The 19,738-nt window shown below is 58.6% G+C and overlaps 1 protein-coding gene across 1 annotated transcript; it reads right to left on the bottom strand.

Annotated features, from left to right (window-relative positions):
• Positions 1 to 11,755: 11,755 nt before the first annotated feature.
• Positions 11,756 to 19,286, bottom strand: PPP1R1B (protein phosphatase 1 regulatory inhibitor subunit 1B; the record flags this gene model as incomplete). The annotated part of the gene is made up of 7 exons (XM_079724560.1): positions 11,756 to 11,805; positions 11,900 to 12,019; positions 13,345 to 13,551; positions 16,690 to 16,765; positions 17,183 to 17,205; positions 17,491 to 17,551; positions 19,206 to 19,286. 7 exons carry the CDS (start codon positions 19,284 to 19,286, stop codon positions 11,756 to 11,758), a joined length of 618 nt encoding a protein of 205 aa, XP_079580686.1.
• Between the last annotated feature and the right edge of the window lie 452 nt (positions 19,287 to 19,738).

Raw genomic sequence — 19,738 nt, 5'->3', positions numbered from 1 at the left:
TCCCTGAGTATTCTCACACGCCAGCACCAGGGGGCAGGTTTGGGGGCCGGTGGAAGGGGAGCCCTAGATCTTTGTGCTTGATCCTGGGAAGGCAAGATCTAACCAGTCTCCCCTCCAGATTCGCCGTCCCCTCCATACCTTTGCTACGTCTGCTACCTTCCACGCCCCCCACTCCATCTACTAAGACCAAAACAAGCCCCCCGTATGTGGCCAGCAGGGGGTTCTGAGCAAGCCGGATCACCCATCCCTCTGCCTGTGTGCCAGTGGACACAGAGCTGACTGCTCTCAGCAGAGGCACCAGCCCAAGGCCATCCCCCCTCTACCACACTCTTGGGATCCCCGTGACAAGCTCACCTGGAGGGTATTGAAGGAAGGCTGGGCCCAGCTCTGGAAGGCGGCAGTCAGAGGAGGGGATGTGACAGGCCGCAGGCGATGGGACCCCCCAACGTCCATCAGCTGGATCTGGTGCCAGGCTGCACACTCAGCGCATCCCTCACCGAGAGAGGGCCGCAGCCGCAGGGCAGGTGACATTTGCTTGCCTCTAATAGCCCTCTTGTCTCCCTCTCTCCTCCCCCTTTCTGTCTCTCTCACAAGCTACCTCTCTACCTTTCTTTAGAAGTGTCTCTGTACCCTCTCCCACGTCCGTCTTCATTTCGCCCCCTCTCTGGGTCTTCCTCTCCTTCTCTCTCCCCTCTGTGAGTCTCTCTCCACCCCCACCGGATCAGTCTCCCTCACGTTTCTCTCTCTCTCCCTCTTCCCTATCTCATGGCAGGGCGCTGTGACTTCCCCACCCCCAGTCTGCTCCCGGGTCTGTCTGTCTTTCCCCCTCCCTCTCTGGGGACAGGACTTGGCTGGCAACAGCTTGGGTGTGAGACACACTCAGAGCGGCGATAGCACTGACACTCACACACCCAGATATCCCTGTGGAAGCGAGACACAGACGGGGGCTGAGAGCAGAGGTACTGGGGGAGCCCGGGCGTGCTGCGGACGCAGAGCTGTGAGGGAGCCGACCCCGGGAGCTCTGAAGCAGGGGTGGGGGCGGCTGGCCAAGGGGCAGAGAGAGAAGGCTTCTACATTACCCTCCCCCAGGAAAGAAACTCCGGGTCCAAATAAGCAAGAGCTGGTAGGGTAGAATGGGCCCTGGTCAGGAGTTAAGACCTGAGCCCCAGTTTGAGGGCAGCCACTAACCCTGAATAGCTTTGGGCAAGTCCTTCTTAGCCAACCTCCGTTTCTCTATGTGGGAAAAAGGTCCATGGTTTAACTTAAAACGAAACAGCAACAAGAAAACCTTACTTAGAATCTCAATAGACGGGAATTCCCTGGTGGTCCAGTGGTTAGGACTCTGTGCTTTCACCGCCGAGGGCCTGGGTTCAATCCCTGGGCGCAGCCAAAAAAAAGAACCTCAATATAGAAAACAGATAAAAGCAGGACTGTATGGGTCCTGCCACAAGACGCGGCCACAGAGAGCCCCACCGGCCAGCCTTTCCTCAGACTCCATCCATGGTCACCCCTGAGGCGCCTCCTTGGGTGTGGTTTGAAAAGAACTCAGACAACTTCAAAAGGCTTTTGAGCTCCCTCCGACCACCTGCCAGTCTAAGAGGTGAAAGCCACCTTGGCCTGGAACTGCCCTGACCCTGGAGGATGGAAGGTGGCAGCTGCCGGCAGAGCAGCTTGGCCTGGCCTCCTTGCACCGCCCCCGCCAGGGCTGCCACCCAGCCCTCTGGGAGCAGCGCCCCCTGCCAAGCCCACCACCTGCTGTCACCGGCCCTTCCCAAGCGCCTTCAGAGGCGACGGGAGCGGAGCAGCACGTGTGGCGTGAAGGAGTCCGCCTGGGCTGCCTGCAGACTTGACACTTGATGTGTTTGCGGAAGCTGAGCTGCTGAGGCTTGGGGAGAGTGGCGGGGAGGGAGGGGAAACTGGAGGTTTTATCGTCTGTCCTCGGTCTGAAGGGAAAGAGGTGTGCGGAGGAGTGGGCAAGGCAGGTCTCTGGGCCCAGGCAAAGCTCAGCGGGCAAAGGGGAGGGGTGGGCCCTCACACCCCCTCCCAGGCCTTCTCTTACTCGCCCCAGGAAACACTAGCCCGAGCGCAGCAGCAGCTTTGGGTGGGGCCCGACTCAGCAAACAGCAGCAGGCAGCTGGTACTGTGCAAAGGGAACTGGACTCTGCGGCCAGGGCTCAAGTCTCAGTCTGCCCTTCCCAGCCGTGCGACCGGGGCAAAGAGAACCGTCCTGAGACTCGGTTTCTTCAGCTGCATTAAATAAAGGGAACGATAATATACTTAATGCCATAGAACTGTCCACTTGAAAATGGCTGAATCGGTAACTGTTAACGCTGTGTGTGCTTTACCACAATAAAAAAGGCGGCAATAATTGCTCCCGCCTCAGGCTGGCATTTATGTACGGGTCGGGAGAAGGACGGCAGGTGCTTGGCCGGTGGGGGTGGAAATGGAACCAGCAGCCGGCAAGGCCGTCCAGGTGAGAGGGAGATTAAGTGGGGTGCGGGAGGGGGTGGGGCTTACACCCCACAGTAGTAAAATCACCCCCAAAGGCCTGAGTTCAAATCTGACCTCGGCAGTTCACCCGCCTGGTGAGCCAGAGCAAGCTGTCCGAGCCTTCAGCCCAGGTTCCCTCATCTTGTGCACTAAGGGTCCAGCTACTGCAGCTCCAGGCAAATGTGTCTCCCCAGGGAGGGGCTGGGCTCTGGAGCGCGGGGCCTGGGACTGATCTCTGATACCCCCCCTTCCCACTGGTGCCTGCTCCCCCCGCCCCCGCCTCCCCCAGGGTCCCATCTCCACGGTTCTTAGGTGGCAGGGGCACAGACAGGGCCCTTCCCAGGCCTCAGCCACACCCGAGGCCAGAAGCTCCAGCCATCTCTCGGCAGCTCCCAGCCGGCGTTTCCTGGCCAAGGCAAGTCTGCGATGTGAGCAATGTCCCTCCCTCACTCACTCAGCAAGCCTCCAAGGCTGCACCTGGAAACGGGGGATACCTGTATTGAGCCTGGGCCACCTGGCGGATCAGAGGAGACAGCGGTGCGTGGGGAGCACGTAGGACAGCAGCTGGCACCACAGAGTAAGCGTGCCATAGACGTCAACCACGGCCACCAGGCCACCACGGCTCCCTCGGAGGCCCTCTCACCCTCTCCTCTGCCCAGCTTCCCACAGAGGGCTGGGCCAAGCTGCACAGGTTCCAGCTAGTGTTCCCTCCACCAGCTGTGCTCTGTGACCCCGAGGGGACGGAACACGTCTCATCTATATCCAGAAATGATTCTCACTTCGGAGCAGTGTGGCTCCTCCAAACCCTCTCCCCAGGCTGAGGGGACAGGAGACACGGGCTCAAAACACACCCCCCACGCTGCATTGCTCAGGAAATGCTGGCACTAGCCACGAGGGCTTCCCTGAGGGGTCCCTAACTCAGCACAAATCAGGAGGAATCGATGAAGCCAAGAAAGGACTGGATGTCAAGCCAGGAGAAGAGTCGAACCCTGGATTCCCACCTTACTAGTCATTGAACCCCTCTGTGCCTCAGTTTTCTCCCTGTAAAATGGGGGTAACAGTAGTACCTACTTCTTGGAGGTATTATAAGGATTAAGTGACTTATTACACATAATGGCCCAGAACAGTCCCTGACGCAGAGTGATCGCTGCGGAAGGGTGAGCTAACATGACACCCCTGCCTCTTCTTTGGCGGAAACACAGCCTCGAGCTCTGACTGCCTCTGGGAGACGGCTTCAGGCCAGGGCTGGGGTTGCTCTGGATCAAGCCCCTGTAAATGCCCAGGTTAATGGAGAATCCACAGGGGGGCAGGAGGCAGAGGCTCTGCGTGCAGAAGAGGTTGGCCTTGGCCTGTGCCCTGCTGGCCGGCCTGGGTGGGAGCTGGCTCGGGGACGGAGGACAGCAGACAGAACAGGCCTGCAGACCACCCACAAGAAACAAATCTGGGCTGGCAGTGGCCCACGCTGGCCCCCTGCAGACATCCTCTCCTTTACTCACTGCACCCGCTACCAGGAGCTGTGGAGATAAGGAGACTGAAGCTCAGAGCGGCCTGCCTACAGCCCCCCAGCCTGGAGGGGGCAGAGCTGACCCCAGGGACACGTGGGCTTCCCTCAGTGCCGGGCTGGGACCCTGTCAACCCAAACGTGGCTGCCTCCAGCGCCTGTGCTGGCTGGGGAGCGAGGTGTCAAAAGACCCCAAAGAGCTGAACAGCCCCCCAGGCAGGGCCTGTGGAGAGCCCAGTGCCCTCCGCTCCACATCTGAACGATCAACAAATCCTTCAAAATCCAGCCAGTAGCTGCCACTGCTCGCCACTACCATCACCCTGCCCGAGCCACATCTCTCACCCGCTACAGCTTCCTGACCGCCTCCTTGTCCTCGTCCCAAGTCTATTCTCAACACAGCAGAGAGATCCCAGTAAAAGTCAGACCACACCTCCCAATGCCCCAAACCTCCAACAGCTTCCAGCTGCCCCAGAGTAAAGGCCCAAGTCCCCACCCTGGCCTGAAGCCTCCTCCTCCCCTGGAACCCTCTGCTCCAGCCACACCAGTCCCTCACTGTTCCCTGGACACGTCAAGCATGTTCCCACCCCTGGACCCTTGTTCCTGCTGTCCTGTCTGTTCCTCCCCTAGGTCTCTGTAATGTCCCCTCCCTCCATTCTGGTCCCTTTGGAGAGGCCTTCCCTGAATAGCCTCTTTAGCCCCACCCTCCACCGCCTTACTCTGTTTTATTCTTCTTCACAGCACACATCACCCCAGACACATTATATGTTTGCTGGGCTGTTTCCTGCCTACCTTCTTCCACTGGAACAGGGACTCCCATGCTCTGCTCACTGCTGCGTGCCCAGTTCCCAGAACGGTACCAGGCTCACAGTAAATATTCACGAAATGTGCTGAACGGCTACTTCCACCCTCTCCTGCAGCATCACATGCACAGGTGCACGTTCACACCCAGCCCTGGAGGAGCGGCCCCACCTGTCCAGCCTCTCCTGGAGCTGGACTCCACCCTCTCTTGGTGTTTCGTGCTGCCCAGAGCCCCGGCACCTCCGCTACCAACAGGCAAGGGGGACTGGTTTCCTGGGGACCCTCAGGCAGGGTGGCAGCTCTCCTCCCCTTCCCTGAGCCCCAGCTCACAGACAGAAGACTGGGTGAGGAGCCAAATCCCTCAGATAGCAAGGGTCCCCAGCTCTCTCCTCTTGCTATGGGGCTGATACCCCTCCCCCAATTCTCTCCAGATCACTGGCTGCTCCCAGGACACGCCATGGCCAGCTGGTCTCCCTTCTGTGCCTCCAGTGCCTCTGTTTCCTCATTTTGGAATGACCTCCTCCCCCTGGGGGGAACTCCAACTCTTCAGAGACCAGTTCACAAGGCACCTCCTGGGCACACCTCACCCTCAGCCTCAGGCTTCCCCAGGCCTACGTCTCGGGACTCTGCCTCAGCACTTCCCTCCCAACACGCTAGACTTGAGCCTCAAAATCATCTCTCCTTAAGCCCTTGAGGCCCAGTCTCAGTGTCTGGCCATACATGGCACATATCTAGTAGGTTCACTGGCCTGTGGATCTGTAATGCCTACCCTGGAACAAGGGAAAGGGTGTGGGTTTGGGGGTTGGTCAGCAGACCTGGAGTTGAAAGCCCAAGGCCATTCTTTTTTTTTTTTTCTCACTGTTGTGGCCTCTCCCGTTGCGGAGCACAGGCTCCGGACGTGCAGGCTCAGCGGCCATGGCTCATGGGCCCAGCCGCTCCGTGGCATGTGGGATCCTCCCGGACCGGGGCACGAACCTGTGTCCCCTGCATCAGCAGGCGGACTCTCAACCACTGCGCCACCAGGGAAGCCCCCAAGGCCATTCTTCATTAATTAGGCTGTGTGCCCTTGACCAAATCACTGAGTCTCTCACCTGTAAAATGGGGATGGTAGAGTGCTCACTTCACAGACCTATTGAAAGGATCAGAAATAACACCTGCAATGTGCCTGTGTTTAAATAACAGTAGCTATTACTACTATTAGGGGCCACAGTGTTAGAGGCAGGGCCCTGGGCCGGGCATGTGTAGCATGGCACTCTGCCCAAACTGAGGGTCCCTCAGTACTGCTAGATGGTAGGATGGGCCCTGACCTCAGGGAGCTGCTCGCCCAGGATGGTACACATTAGGCTCTCCTGTAGTTCAGGGCTCAGTGGCCCATGCCATCAGCCTCGACACAGTTGGCTTACTGGCACCTACTCTGCCCCACCCAGAGGGCTTGGGAAGTTCCCTGGAGAGGTCGGAATTTAAGGAGAGGACAGGGCAGCAGTGACAAATAAGATATCAAAGCCCAAGCCAGGCTCTGTTTCTCCCTTCCTTTTGGGGAAGTGGAGACCGAGTACAGTCAAGCCAAGAAACCATATTCATCACTGTACACTCCCTACCCCTCCCCAGCCCCCAGAAGGCTCTGACGGTACAGTTTACTGGAAAATCCTAACAAACTGAGATCTACTCAGCCCTCCAGTTCCCTCTACATGCCAGGCCCTGTTAATGTTGGAGATGCCCCCTGCTCTGGGATTCTCTGACCCCTGGCCTACCCAAGGGCTGGTGAGTCAGGCCCCACCCGACCCCTTGGTGCTGTTGGATAAAAATGGGGGCTAATGAGGTCAAGTTCTCAAGGTCAGTCTGGAAAGAGCCAGTCATCTTCCAGGGCGATCTCAGTCCTATCAGCCTACTTGAGGGAAGGGCTCTGCAGGGGTGGGGGTGATTCAGCACAGACTCCTCCCAGCACCAGCTCTGACCAGACAAAAGCCAGGATCAGCCTCTTCCCAGGCAGGAAAAGTTCAGAGGGACACACAACGGGCCGGATGGGATGCCTTCCTTGTCCCTTATCCCACTGATGTGGCAGCTGCCCCTTTGAGGGCTGGGAGCCTGAAGCACTTTCTGGGAGACAGCTGTGGACCTGGAGTCAGAAGATGGTTCCTTAAGTTCCTGCTGAGACACCTCCCAAGTCTCAGCTTCCTTGTCTGTGAAATGGGGCCAACCATCTCTACCGTTCAATGCAATAAGTGTGAGCTGTCAAACGTACAGATTTTTGGTCTCACCCACGCCCCCCTCCTCCAAACAAGTCTAGGTGTGGGAGAGCTCAGTTTACCGCAGCACGAGAACCGAGAGCGTACGGGGTGCCAGACACTGTGCTGGTCCCTGGGGATATTCAGGGGCTCCGGGTCTGGTGAGGGAGGCTGACAGAGAAATGTACAGTGCCATGCTGTGATCAGCACTTCCAGGGAGGAACGAACAAAGGACCGTGGGCTCCCACAGAAGGGAGCATCTGACCCCGGCTAGAGTGGGTGAGGCCAGGAAAGCCACAGGGAGGAGAAGCCATTTGACTCAGGCCTCCACGTCTACCAGCGGGAGGCAAGGAAGATGGGCATTCCAGCCACTAACAAAAGCCCAGATTCAGGTTTAAAGCACAGGCCCAGCCCACAGGAGTGCATGCTGACCCTACCCCAGGGACCTGTCCCCAAACACGGGTACCAGGCCTCCAGACCTCCCCAGGGCATGGTCCCTGCAGGGGACACTTCTTCATGGGGACACTTCTTCATGGCCAGGTGAGGAAAGGAATCCCCAGCCTTGGCAGCAGAGGCTGCCTCTGCCCTCCTGCCCACCTCAGCCCCCTCCCCTGCAAGAGCTCTCTATTCAGAGGACCCAGCTCTCCATTCTCTGAGCCCACCCTGGTCTCTACCTCTTTCTGGTAAACTCATTTTCTCACTCTAATACGCCTCACTAATTGTCAGCTCCTCTGGAAAGCCATCCTTGGCCTTTTTCTTTTTTCTTTTTTTTTTTTTTTTGCGGTACGCGGGCCTCTCACTGTTGTGGCCTCTCCCGTTGCGGAGCACAGGCTCCGGATGCGCAGGCTCAGCGGCCATGGCTCACGGGCACAGCCGCTCCGCGGCATATGGGATCCTCCCGGACCGGGGCACAAACCCGTATCCCCTGCATCGGCAGGCGGACTCTCAACCACTGCGCCACCAGGGAGGCCCCTTGGCCTTTTTCTTGCCTGGGTTCCCAGAGCTCTGTGTACATTTCTCTAGAATTAACGCTTGCCATGTAACATTTACCCATTTCCAGATTCATTTCTTGAGCAGAAATGACAAACAGTCATTGAGAAATGACAAAGAGTCATATTCATTGACAAAGAGTCAGGCTTTGGGGCTCTGGGACAGAATGAGAAGGAAGCCACGTCAACTGTCCTCAAGCACTTTATGAAACTAAAAGTTATGGGCTTCCCTGGTGGCGCAGTGGTTGAGAGTCCGCCTGCCGATGCAGGGGACACGGGTTTGTGCCCCGGTCCGGGAAGATCCCACATGCCGCAGAGCGGCTGGGCCCGTAAGCCATGGCCGCTGAGCCTGCGCGTCCGGAGCCTGTGCTGCACAACGGGAGAGGCCACAACAGTGAGAGGCCCGCGTACCAGGAAAAAAAAAAAAAAAAAAAGTTATACCCACTGTTCTATATTATTCTTATGTAAACCATAATAGCTAACACTTATTTATTGAGCACTTATTCACAAATGAAACATACACTATTTCATTTAATACTCACAATAACCGTCAGGTAGGCACATTACTACCTCCATTTGACAAATGAGGAAACCGAGGCAGTGACTTCATCAAGATCACAAAACAGTATCAGAACGCAGGAAGTCTGATTCAGGAGTCTGTATTGTCAATCATCATGCTATTATGGACAGCTGCTGCAGGGATTCAGATGGGGCAATATTTAGCCTTGGGGGTGGTGGGGGGAAGGTGGTCCAGAGGTGATGCTGCCTGAGCCGAGCACTGAAGGACAAGCAGAAGGTAGCCCAGCAGGTAAGAGAAGGGGCTTTCAGGCAATGGGGCTGGTGCATGCAAAGGCATGGAAACACAAAATGTGTGGAAAAGCTCATCCTGCAATGCCATATTATTGGACCTTAGGGTACACATAGGGTAGGGAAGAGGTCAGGTCACTGAGAGCTCTGTAAATTGTGCTAAAGATTCAGTCTTTCCCATAGGTAATGGGAAACCATCAAAGGGTTTTAAACAAGGAAGTAACATTATGAGATGTGTTTCTAAAGTCTCCTAAGAGGCATTTCCTGGTGGCGCAGTGGTTAAGAATTCGCCTGCCAATGCAGGGGACACGGGTTTGATCCCTGGTCCGGGAAGATCCCACATGCTGCGGAGGAGCTAAGCCGGTGCGCCACAACTACTGAGCCTGTGTTCTAGAGCCCGTGCTCTGCAACAAGAGACGCCACGGCAAGGAGAAGCCCTCGTACTGCAACGAAGAGTGGCCCCCACTCACCACAACTAGAGAAGGACCGCGTGCAACGAAGACCCAACGCAGCCATAAATTAATTAATTAATTAAAAAAAATAAAAGTAAAGGATCACAAGAGTTACAGTTTGGAGGCTGGGTTGCAGGCAGCCATGACTGGAAGTTGCTGGGAAGTCACTGCAGTCATCCTGGTGAGAAACACATCAACGGGGTGGTAACAAAAGAGTTAGAGGCACAGGACCAGGTGTGAAGCATGTTCAGGTCACCTCTTAGATATGGAAATTGAGAAAGAAGAGGAAGTATAATTCTCAGGTTTCTGGCTGGGATGGGGCCGTAGAGAAAGAATGAATCTGCAGGGGAAAAGAGCAGCAGTTCAAGTTCAGACGAAGTGAGTGGCAGGTGAAGTGGAGCTGTACAACTGGTAGCTGGATGGCCAAGTCTGAGGCTCCAGGGAGGGGCACTCCGCTGAAGATGTAGATCTGGGCGCGTTTCGGGTATTTAGGTGGTGTAAAGCTGAAGCCATGAGAGTTGACGAGACCACCCAAAGTCAGTGTACAGAGTAAGGGACTGGGCAAGAGAGGAGAATGTGAAACGGTATTTCTACAGTCAGAGAAGTAGGAAGAAAATAAGGGGATGCTGACGCGGAGGAAGCCAAAAAAGGGGGAGAGAGGCACGTATCAGCTACTTCAATTACGAGTTAGTATGCACCTCTAAGAACTCAAGAAAGATACTAAAGGGCCCTTCTGATGTCAATTAGGAAGTCATTCACTGTCATTTCCAAAGGAAGTTGAGGGAGACCGGATGACAGTGAGACGAAGACCTACCGTAACTTGTAGATATATTCCTCCTCATTCTCAGGCCCTGACCCCTCCCTATACCCAACTCCTGCCCTTTCATACCCAGATACCGCCCCCTCGCTTCTCCGCTCACAAAGAAGACTTAGGCTTTGGAGGCCGATCCGGGACGCCCTTCCCGGGCTCTCTCGAGTGGGCGGGGCCGCGGACGGTCAGCGCCCGAGACCCTCGAACCCGGCGCGGGGTGGAGCAAGGCCAAGCAGAGGAAGGGGGCGGAACCTGGGGCGCAGGGGGTGTGGGAAGGGTCGGACGGAACTGTGAACGGACACCGGCTAGAGAGGCGGGATCTACTGTTAAGACGTAGCCCTCGTACCACCACCCGGTCCCACTGACCTCTCGCGGACCCACCTGCTCCATGTCAGCCACGGCCCCGGTTCTTCTTAGCCCCAGCCGGTCTCCGCGGCCCCAGCAGCGCCTCCGAAAGGAAGGGGATCTCCCGGCCGCGCCACTTCCGCCACTGAGTCCGCCCCCGAGAGCGAACGTGCGCAGGACTGCAGCCCCGCCCCCAAGCCCTCGGGCCCCACCCCCAGGGGGCGGAAGTGGGGGCTGCAGCTAAAGTTAGGCCTGAAAGGATCTTCCTAACGGTAGGGGAGTTGGAAAGAAGCCCAGGGGCATCATCCTTACTGGGCCACATAGGCCTGGCACTGTGGAGAACAAAGGGGATCTTCCTGAGGGGAGGCCTGCGGGGCTGGGGGACAGCCCCTCTTTCAGCCATCCCCAGCAGGACCTAGAACTCCTGTGGTCCTTCCCAAGAGGGCTCGGAGCTTGTCAGCAGTCAAGGCTGCAAACTAGAGGACTGGACACTAGGGTCGAGGACCTGACCCTTGGATGACCACTACAGGGTAACAGGGAAACCTGTTACCTCCTCCCTCTCCTTTCCCCTGAAAGAGAAGTCTCAGCAGTTATTTACAAAGATTTATTACAGCAGGGGAGCGGTTCAGTCCTGGAGTCAGGGAAGGAGAGAAGGGGGCGGAGCAGCTGGAGGACAAGGAGAGCCTGGCTCCCCCACCACGTGCCCCCCTAAGGACTTATACTAGGCGGCATTCCTGGCATCAAAGCACAAACAAAATGCAACAAAGCAGCCTCTGCCAGTCCATCTTCCAGGCACCCAGGCTGGGGAGCAGTTGATAAGGGGAAGATTTCCAAAATGTCGAGGCTGTGGAAAGGATGCCTGAATCCTGGGCCCTGGTAGAAGCCAGTGGGAGGGGTGGTGACTTGGAATTCCCCAGGGGATGCAGAAGGATCTATGGGCACTTCAAGTTCTCAGTACCCTCTTTCCCCAGATCTTAGGGTCCTGCCCTGTGGGTTTCCTGTGCCCAGGGGAGAGGGTCTGGGGAGTAGACTTGTGAAGGATGAACCTTTGTCCCCCATTTACTGGATTTCCCAATGCAAGCTCTCTCACATCCCACCACCCACTGGGTGAATGGGGGAATGACTGGCAGGGGTAGGCATCAGGCAGCAAGTGCCCAGGGACTCTGGGCATCGGCCAAAGGTGGGCAGACAAGCAAACACAGACCAGCCCTAGTCTTCTAAGTCAGAAGCCGCAGCCCTAGCAAGTGAGGGGAAGGGTACAAAGTAGGGTGGGGACAGGGTGGGTTTCTGGGGAACAGCAATGCCCTCGCCGCCTCTGGGAGATGCAGGGCTGGTGCCTATGTGCCAGGTTCAGGGTGAGCAGGGCGCTGTGGCTCCTCCCCAGGCTCTGCAAGGCAAGCAGATGGACTTAGGGTCTGGCCACGCCCACCAAGATCCCAGCCCCGCCTCCCCAGCCCCGCCCCACCGCGCCCAAACCTCACCATTTAACGCCGGATCTTCCACTTGGTCCTCAGAGCTTCCGTCTCTCTGGGGCTCATCCAGAGGAGGCGGGCGCTCCCAGGGACCCTCCAGACCTTGGCCACAAGTAGTCTTCTGCCCAGCTGGGGACGGGAAAGAAGGGATAAAAGCACAGGCTCTGAGTATCCATCTGGCTGTCCGGGAACAGGAGCTGAGTCTCTCAGCTGGCTGTGGCTAAGCTCTCGGAGGGTATCATGGTATAGTGGAGAGAGCACTGGACTAAGACAGCTCTTGCAACGACTAGCCATATGACTTAGATAGGTCCGTTGTTACCTCTTTGAAGGGGATGGTAAGGGAAATTGTGTAGACTGCCTTAAATAATAGTTACTACCCTGCAGCCCAGCACTGGCACTTAGGAGCTGCTCCAAGATTGGTGGCAATTGATACTGCCCCTTGGTCATCTTGTCATTTGACCCACCGCCCTGCTGCTTTCCTAAGGGAACAGTCTCCTCTCACCTCCTCTTCGCCTGTTCTGGGGGGTCCCAGTGGGAGTTGACTCACCTGTTCCAGCTGGAGCTTTTGCTCCCATGGCCGATGCCCCCGCTGCCAAGGCAGAGAGGAGGCCCACGCCATTTTTGAGGGGTGCAAGGGACGGACACTTCAAGCAGGAGTGGTTGGCTATTTTTCATCCCCATAAATAATGGCACCAAAACGTTTAAGGTGCACTGGGAGGGATAGATGTGGCTGGCCTGGGCCTAGAAAGAACAGTCCTGGGAGGGCTGAGATCTTCCTGCCTAGGAATTCTCTGCGCCTTGAGACTCCCTGTGGAGATTTTGGGATTTGGGGTCTCTAGCTCTGAGGCCTTCTGTGTAGGTTTCATGCCCCTCCCTGGCCCCTCTCTTCCCAGGCAGCTGGGGTTGGAGCTGCATGCAGCCAACGCAGCTGGTTCTTGAATCCTACATTCTCCATCTAGACACTAGAGGGCACCCTCTCACCTCCAGCCTAGGAAATAAAAAAGGGGAAAAGAGCCACAGGTTCCTGGAGAGGACTTATCAACCAGCCCTGTGCCTCCCAGCAGAGACCACATCCTGTGTTCAGAAATGCAGGCGATGGGGGCACTGGGCACTCTTAGTCCACTATCCCCCATCTCCTTGCACCTCCCAACTGCCGTGGATGGAAAGTCCTTTCTTGGGTCTAGCCTCAAACCTCAGGTGGCCTTGCCTTAATTCTTAGGGAAGAGAGGAATTAGTAGAGGAAACCTGATTGGGAGAAGGACTGAGTCAAGGATGGGAACAGCCCAGGTGTCAGGTAAGGCTGACTGCAAGGCATCCTGTGGGATGAGAGAGCGGGGAGGCCCTTTACACGTGTGAGAAACTGTGAACCGGGAGGGGGTGTCCCAGGACACTCAGGGGGGATCCCACCTGGTCTGTGGTGGTGGGACCCAGGCTTCACAGCCCGGTCAGCTTACCAGACCCCCTGCTGCCCCTCAGGATTTCAGCCTGGCTGTCCTCCTCCTCCTCCTCCTCTTCTTCGTCCTCCTCCTCCTCCTCCTCGTCTTCCTCTCTTGGGTAGCCCAGCTCCCGCAGCTCCCCCAGCTCATCCTCCTCCTCTGAGGCCTGGTTCTCACCCAGGTTGCTGATGGTCTGCAGGTGAGACTCAGCAATGCGCTGCACAGCTGGCACAGGGGGACCGGGAAGGCAGGGGTCAGCCAGGCCCAAGAAGCGGGAGAGGCATGTGGCCCAGTCCCCAGCCTCCTTCCTGTGGGCCCGGGGCAGAGCTAATCCCCCGCAGGGGTCTAGTTCAAAAGCTAAAAGCTGCAGGTCAGCCTGCTGGGGGCCAGGCCAGGGCAGAAGCAGCAGGGGGTAGACTCTTGATCATGTTTGGCTCTTAAGCTGTCCAAAGGTGCTGCTCTCCCAGAGGCTGGCACCAGGCAGCTCCTGCCAAGCCGGACAAGACCAGGCGGGTACAGCAGCAGCTTAACATTCCCTGGCTGGGGAGCTTGTCCACCAGCTACAGCCCCTGGAGAAGGCACAGGGCCTGTGGGCCAGGCCCTGGGGGATTTGTCCCTTTCAATTTCTAGGGGAGTGCCCAGCCTGCTTAGGGCTCACTGCTACCCCGATCCTGCCCACCACCCCATGCTGGGCTTGGTCCCCACTCCCTGGCACTGCCCCATCATAGATGCTACTCCACACACCTCTGCCCCAGGCTCTAAGAGGTAGGAACAGTTCTGAGGCTGACGACATAATAGTCTGCAGCCAGTGAAGTCCGTGCCTGGGGATGCGGCGTGCTCAGACGCGGCCCCCACAATCTTGACCCACATCCCCAAGCTTCAGCTCCCTCTGCGGTGACCTAGAAAGCAGCGAACACCACCCACCCCCCCCAACGCCACCAAGGCCTGCTGGGATAGGACCTAGCGAGGGAACAGTGTGGGCAGCTGGAGAGAAGTTTCCAAAAGATGGAAAGGACTACGGGGTTAGGAGAAAGGGGCCAGGGCTGGGGGACTCTGGGAGGATGGCAGGGGTTGAGGGGACCCTGGGAGGAGTGGCTGGGACAGAGGCAGCAGGGGGGCCAGGAGCTGGTGGGATTTTAGAGCATTTGGGTCACTGAACTCAAGGCCCGGAGACCAGATGCTGATGAGCTGGGACCTGCAGTTGCTGCAGCTACTCCTTGCTCCGCAGGCAGCCCCTCCCCTCAGAAAGCCCAGAGCGGGCCGATCCAGGCTGGAAACCTCCAGTGTCGGGAGCAGGGCACCGCTCTCCTGCCAGCTCAGGGACAGGCACAGAGGGTGCATTGTGTCTGCCCGCTGCCCTGCCTTGCCCCGAGCTCCACCCGGTGCCTCCTGCTGGCTCTGGGCAAGCTACCCAGGCAATAAAAGTGCAATAAATTACCCCGCCCTGTCCTTGGGGAGAGCTTCACCTTGAGGCAAGTGTGAGGGCTCGGCCTTGCAGGACCCCCCTCAAGCCAAGACTCAGTGTCCACCCTTCCTTGGGGGCCCTGAGCTTCTCCACCTACAAGTCCCCCACCCTGCCAGATGCTTTCCCTGCCCAGAAAGGAGCCAAAGCCTATAACACAGTGCCCTGCAGGTTCAGAAGGGTCCCCTGAGCGTTGGGGAAGGGAGGAAGGGAGGAGAGGAGGTGGCAGCTCGAGCAGCCGGGGGAGGAGAGTTCAGTTCTTCAGTTCGTGAGCCACAGCATCAACAATAGGTGTGCGCAGCCCTGTGCTGGCGCCCCGTGAGCCTCCCGCGTGCCTCGCCTGCCTCGTGCCTCGCAGGGCTCTCTGGGGTCTCCTCCTCATCCTCCCAACTGTCTCCTAATCCCTCTGTCTCCAGCTCTGGGAACCTGAGTTCCCCCTACCCAAGTGTCCCTTTTTAAGCTCCAAGGTCCCCAGCACAGCCCCCGCACCCCTCTCCTGGCCCCTTTCCACCGCCCTGCCTCGCCCCACTCAGACCCTCCTTAAGTTGCAGCCCAAAGGGGCCGCGGGGGTGGGGGCACATTTCTGGCCATCTTTTTCACCCCGGCCCCTTGCTCACAATCAAGAGTCCAAGGGCGGTTCTTCCCTCTCACAGGCACTTGCCCCCAGCCCAGCCCAGGATGGGGAGGAGAGAGGTTTCTCATATTCTCTCCTGAGAAGATGCCACCTCCTCCCTCATGCCTGCTTCAGGGGCTGGCCTTCCCCACATCCCTACAGGTAGGAAGGCCTTCCAAAAGCTGAACCCACGGCCCGCTAGCTGTCCCTGCATCGTCCTGTCCTTGAGGAAGAGAAAGGGCGCCTGCGCTTCTCGCCTCTCCTCCCAGTCTCTCTGCTCCCAACCTTGGCCGGCAGGCTGACAGTTGCACCTGTAGACCTTGGCCGGTTACTGGGAGCTCATTAAACCCACCCGGGAGGGAGCTCTCCGCACACCCTTCTGGTCCCCTCCCTCCCAGCCTCCGTGGGAGGAGGGGCTGGCCAGGCAGGAAGAGCCTCAGGTGGGAGCTGAGGTGGGTGTAGGAAGGCATCCATCCTAAGGCTTCGTTAGGAAGAGACCCTCCCCGCACCCCCACCTGTCCCACCTTCTCCTCCAGGTGTATCTCCCCCAGCTCCCCCCGTGGAAGCCAAGTCTCCAGGCCGGCCCTGAAGACCCCTGTGATTTCACACCTGCTTCCCTTTGCACACCTTCCTCCCTGTCCCTGGAATGCCCCTCCATGCCTGGCCTGCCTGTTGAATTCTGATTCTGGCTTCCCATGCAAGCTGAAACAGCCTCTCCTCTGTAACTCTCCCTGACCCTTTGAGGTGAAGGGCCCCAGGAGGGCTGAGGCCAAATCTTACTCTTATTTTTGCCCAGCACCCACCAGGGGGGCCTGGCATACACTAGGTGTTTGATAAGTGAGTGCTATAGGAATGACTTGCCTTTTGGTGTAGAAAGGAGAAGCAGGAACAGAAGCATCAGTGTGCAGACCTGTGCAAATGGCACGGGAATGGGAGAGGAGAGCAAGGGGTGCAGCCCAAAGAAGGTGCCCTTCGGGGAGAGGGAGGGGGAGGTGGTCCAGTGCATGCTTGCAGAGGAGGCGCAGAGACGATGCCTACTTGTTACGTGCCTCTTTCCTTTCAACCCCACAACCTGATTGCGAGACCCATGCCACCCTTTTCAGCCTCTGGGCTCCTTCTTTTTACAAGGCCAAATTAAGAAAGAATTGGTCTCTAAGTAGGGATTGGGGTGGGTACCCAAGACTATCCGTGCCCACCAACAAAAGCTCAACATGTCACACACACAGCCCATGTCAGCCCAGCTGCAGGGGTCAAGGGGACAGCCCAACTGATGGGTGGGGGACAGTACCTTTCAGCGAGGGGGGTGTGTAGGCACAGGGGTTGGGTCTCTTCGACTTGAGGTGGTGCCCCTCTCCTGAGGCTCTCTGCTGGGGAAGTGCCAGGTTAAATGGGCTTACAGAGGCCCCTTGCCTTCACCCCCCCTCCATTCCATCCCACCAAGGCAACCCAGGCAGACTGGTCTAGCCTCTGTTCCCAGGTCCAGGCCCAGGCACTGCCGCCCCTCGGGTCCTGCACCTCCTGCACCGAGGCTGAGGCTAACTGGTGGCTTTGGGAGGGGCTCCAGAGCCATGGCCTGGGCTCAGGCCCAGCCTGAGTCTGAGCAGAGGAAAGACAAGGGCAGAGTGCTGGTGGCACCCTGGCACCAGGCACTCTCACTGAGGTGCCAATTGATATGCTAATGTCCTCCTGGGTGGCACCCTGTGTTAGCTGGGAAGTAATCCCCTCCAGCCCATCACAAAGGGCCCTGGCATCCCTCCTTCCAGCTGCCCCTGGAAACTCACCTGGTGGGGTGAGGCCTCCTCCTCTGAGGGAGGCCACCAGTGAACCGAGCCAGGAAGAAGAGAGAAGAGGGAGAGAGAGAAGAGAGAAAGAATCTGAATTACTTTCCCCAAAGGCTCAGCCTCTGTGCCCTTTCCCTCCTGGTGTTGGGAGGTGCCTGGTCAATAAATGAACCCAATGGAGTTGGGCTCCCAGACCTTAACCCCCGCATCTTCTGCTCAGTCTCCTACTCATGGGACTTTGGCAGGAGCCCCAAGAAGGCATCAGGGTTAGGATGGGGCCAGGACTAGGGGGCAGGGTAGGGGCCCACCTGGCGAGGAGTGCTCTGAGAGCCGGAACAGCATGGCAGGGGTTGGTCTCCTGCGCCGGATCTAAGAAGACAGAGAAAGAGATGGGGAGGAGGCGGGGGCAGACAGACACCTGCAGCCCACTCCCCACCCCCTACCCAGGCAGCAGGGGACAAACAGTGCTTTGGAGTCCCCAGGGAACCTTTGAATCAAAGACTGTCAGAGCTGTAAGGAACTCCATAGCTCACCCAACCCCCTCATTTTACCAAGGTGAAAACCCAAGGCTCAGAGAGGTTCAGCAAAGAGCTCAAAGTCACACAGCGTGCCAAGGCAGGGAAGGGACAAGAAAAATGTATCACTGGCTCCCAGCTGACGCCCATCCCACTCCATGGCTACTCCAGAACTGCCACCTCCCTTTCTTTCTTCCCCTACCAAGTGCCTTCCTCTCTCATTTTTGAAGACATCAGACCTCAGGACCTGAAGCTGGCTGTGGAAGATGCCCCATGGGCCATGGCACCCACATGGCCCTGCCTACCTAAGGTCAGCTCAAGGGCTCCAGGGCAAGTGGAGGGAGGCTGAGCCTGGTACTGCAGGCACCTCCAACCTCACACTGAGGCTCAGGTGTGGGTCTGACCCCCAGACCCACAGGGGCCTGGATGTGGTCTCTGGGGGCCTGGCTCTGGGTCCCTCTAGCAGTATCTCTCAGGCTGCAGAACTCTTCACCCAGTCCTCATAAAAAACAAAAAGTTGCCCTCCTTGGTACATGAGCCAGGCTGAGCCGGGGGGTGGGGGGCGCACTGAGCACTCCTAGTGACTCCCCCCTCCCCCCAGCTTGGCAATCAGACCAAGTGTCAGTTAATTAGGTCCCCTCTGAGCCCCAGGGAAATGCACAAAGAGAACCAGGTGAATGAAGCTGAAACCGCCACCTCCCTCTGCCAAGCTCCCAACACTGCCCTCCAGACCAAAAGCTGCCTGGGCCGGGGACGCAACCCGCCCCCATGGCCGCCTAGCTCTCCCCAAAATGACTTGGCTCCACTCTCACCGCGCTGTGGGGTGCCAGCTGCATCTCAGCAACAAGTGAATGGCTGGGCTGCGGGGTGGCGGGCAGAACCCTCTTCTCTCCCTCCATCACATCGCACCCCCCACCCCCACCTCAAGCCCTTGGAGGCCTCCGGTCCCCAGAAAGGCTGTCCAGAGAACTCAGTTGTCTGTGGGAGGACTTCTGGCTTCTGTGATGACTGGTCATCATCCCCGCCTCTCCCCGCCCTTGTTGCCACGCTCTGGCTCTGTCTAGAGGCCAGAACAAGGCTCTGGCGACCCCAGCCCGGGTACGAAGGGTGGAACTAGACAGAAAGCCAGAGCGTGGGGCAGCTGGGCGGAGGCCTGCTCTGTGTAATGGGTCAGTGTACCACGTTTCTCACATCTGAGCGGCACCAGTGGTCCGCGTGGGAGTTTAGGGAAGGAGGACACTGTGCAGGGTCCAGAGGACCGTCTGCCCTCCCTGGGGCCGCCCGGGATTCTCCCGCCCCGGGATCAGGACCGAGGCCCCAGGCGAAAAAGTTGCACGAGTCTCCAGCGAACTTCACGCGCTGCCCCACGTCCCCGCCGCGTCCGAGGCGGGCCCGGGACTCCTTCGCCCCCGTCTCCCAGGCCAGTTCAGACCCCGGAGCGCAGACGAGCCCGGGTGTGGAGCGGGGGTGAGGGGGTCGCCGCCGGGGCTGGGGCGCAGCCCCCTTACCATCTCCACCTGGCGGGGGTCGAGCTGGCTGGGGGGCGCGGGCACGGAGAACTGGATCTTCTTGCGGTCCTTGGGGTCCATGGCGGGCGGGCGGGCGGGCGGGTGGGCGGTGGGCGGGGCGCGCGCCGCGGGGTCCGGGGCTGCGGTCCAGGCGCGCTGCTCAGGGCGCCGCGGCGACAGCGGGCTGAGTGCGGCGGGGAGGATCAGGAGGGCTGTTCGCGCACAGATAAAAATACCGCGCCGGCGAGGGGAGGGGGCGCGGGGGCGCGGGGCGGGGGGCGGCCGCCTGCTCGCCTACCCCGCCGGGCTCCGGGGCTCGCCCGTGCCTCGGTGCCTTCGCGCCCGCACCCCGGGCTCCCCGGCTCGCGGGTCTGGGTCCCTGTCTCTCCCCTCCTTCCCTCGCTCTCTCTCAGTGTCTCTCCGCCCTCCCTCTATCTCCCTTGCTCCCTCTCCGCATGTCTGTCTCTGTCTCTGCCTCGCTCCGTCTCTCCGGGTCTCACCCTCCGGCCCCAGCCTTGGAGTGCCCAGCCCGT

Source organism: Hyperoodon ampullatus, assembly GCF_949752795.1.
Source record: "Hyperoodon ampullatus genome assembly, chromosome: 19".
Lineage (NCBI taxonomy): Eukaryota > Metazoa > Chordata > Mammalia > Artiodactyla > Ziphiidae > Hyperoodon > Hyperoodon ampullatus.
This window is presented reverse-complemented; position numbering and strand designations above follow the sequence as displayed.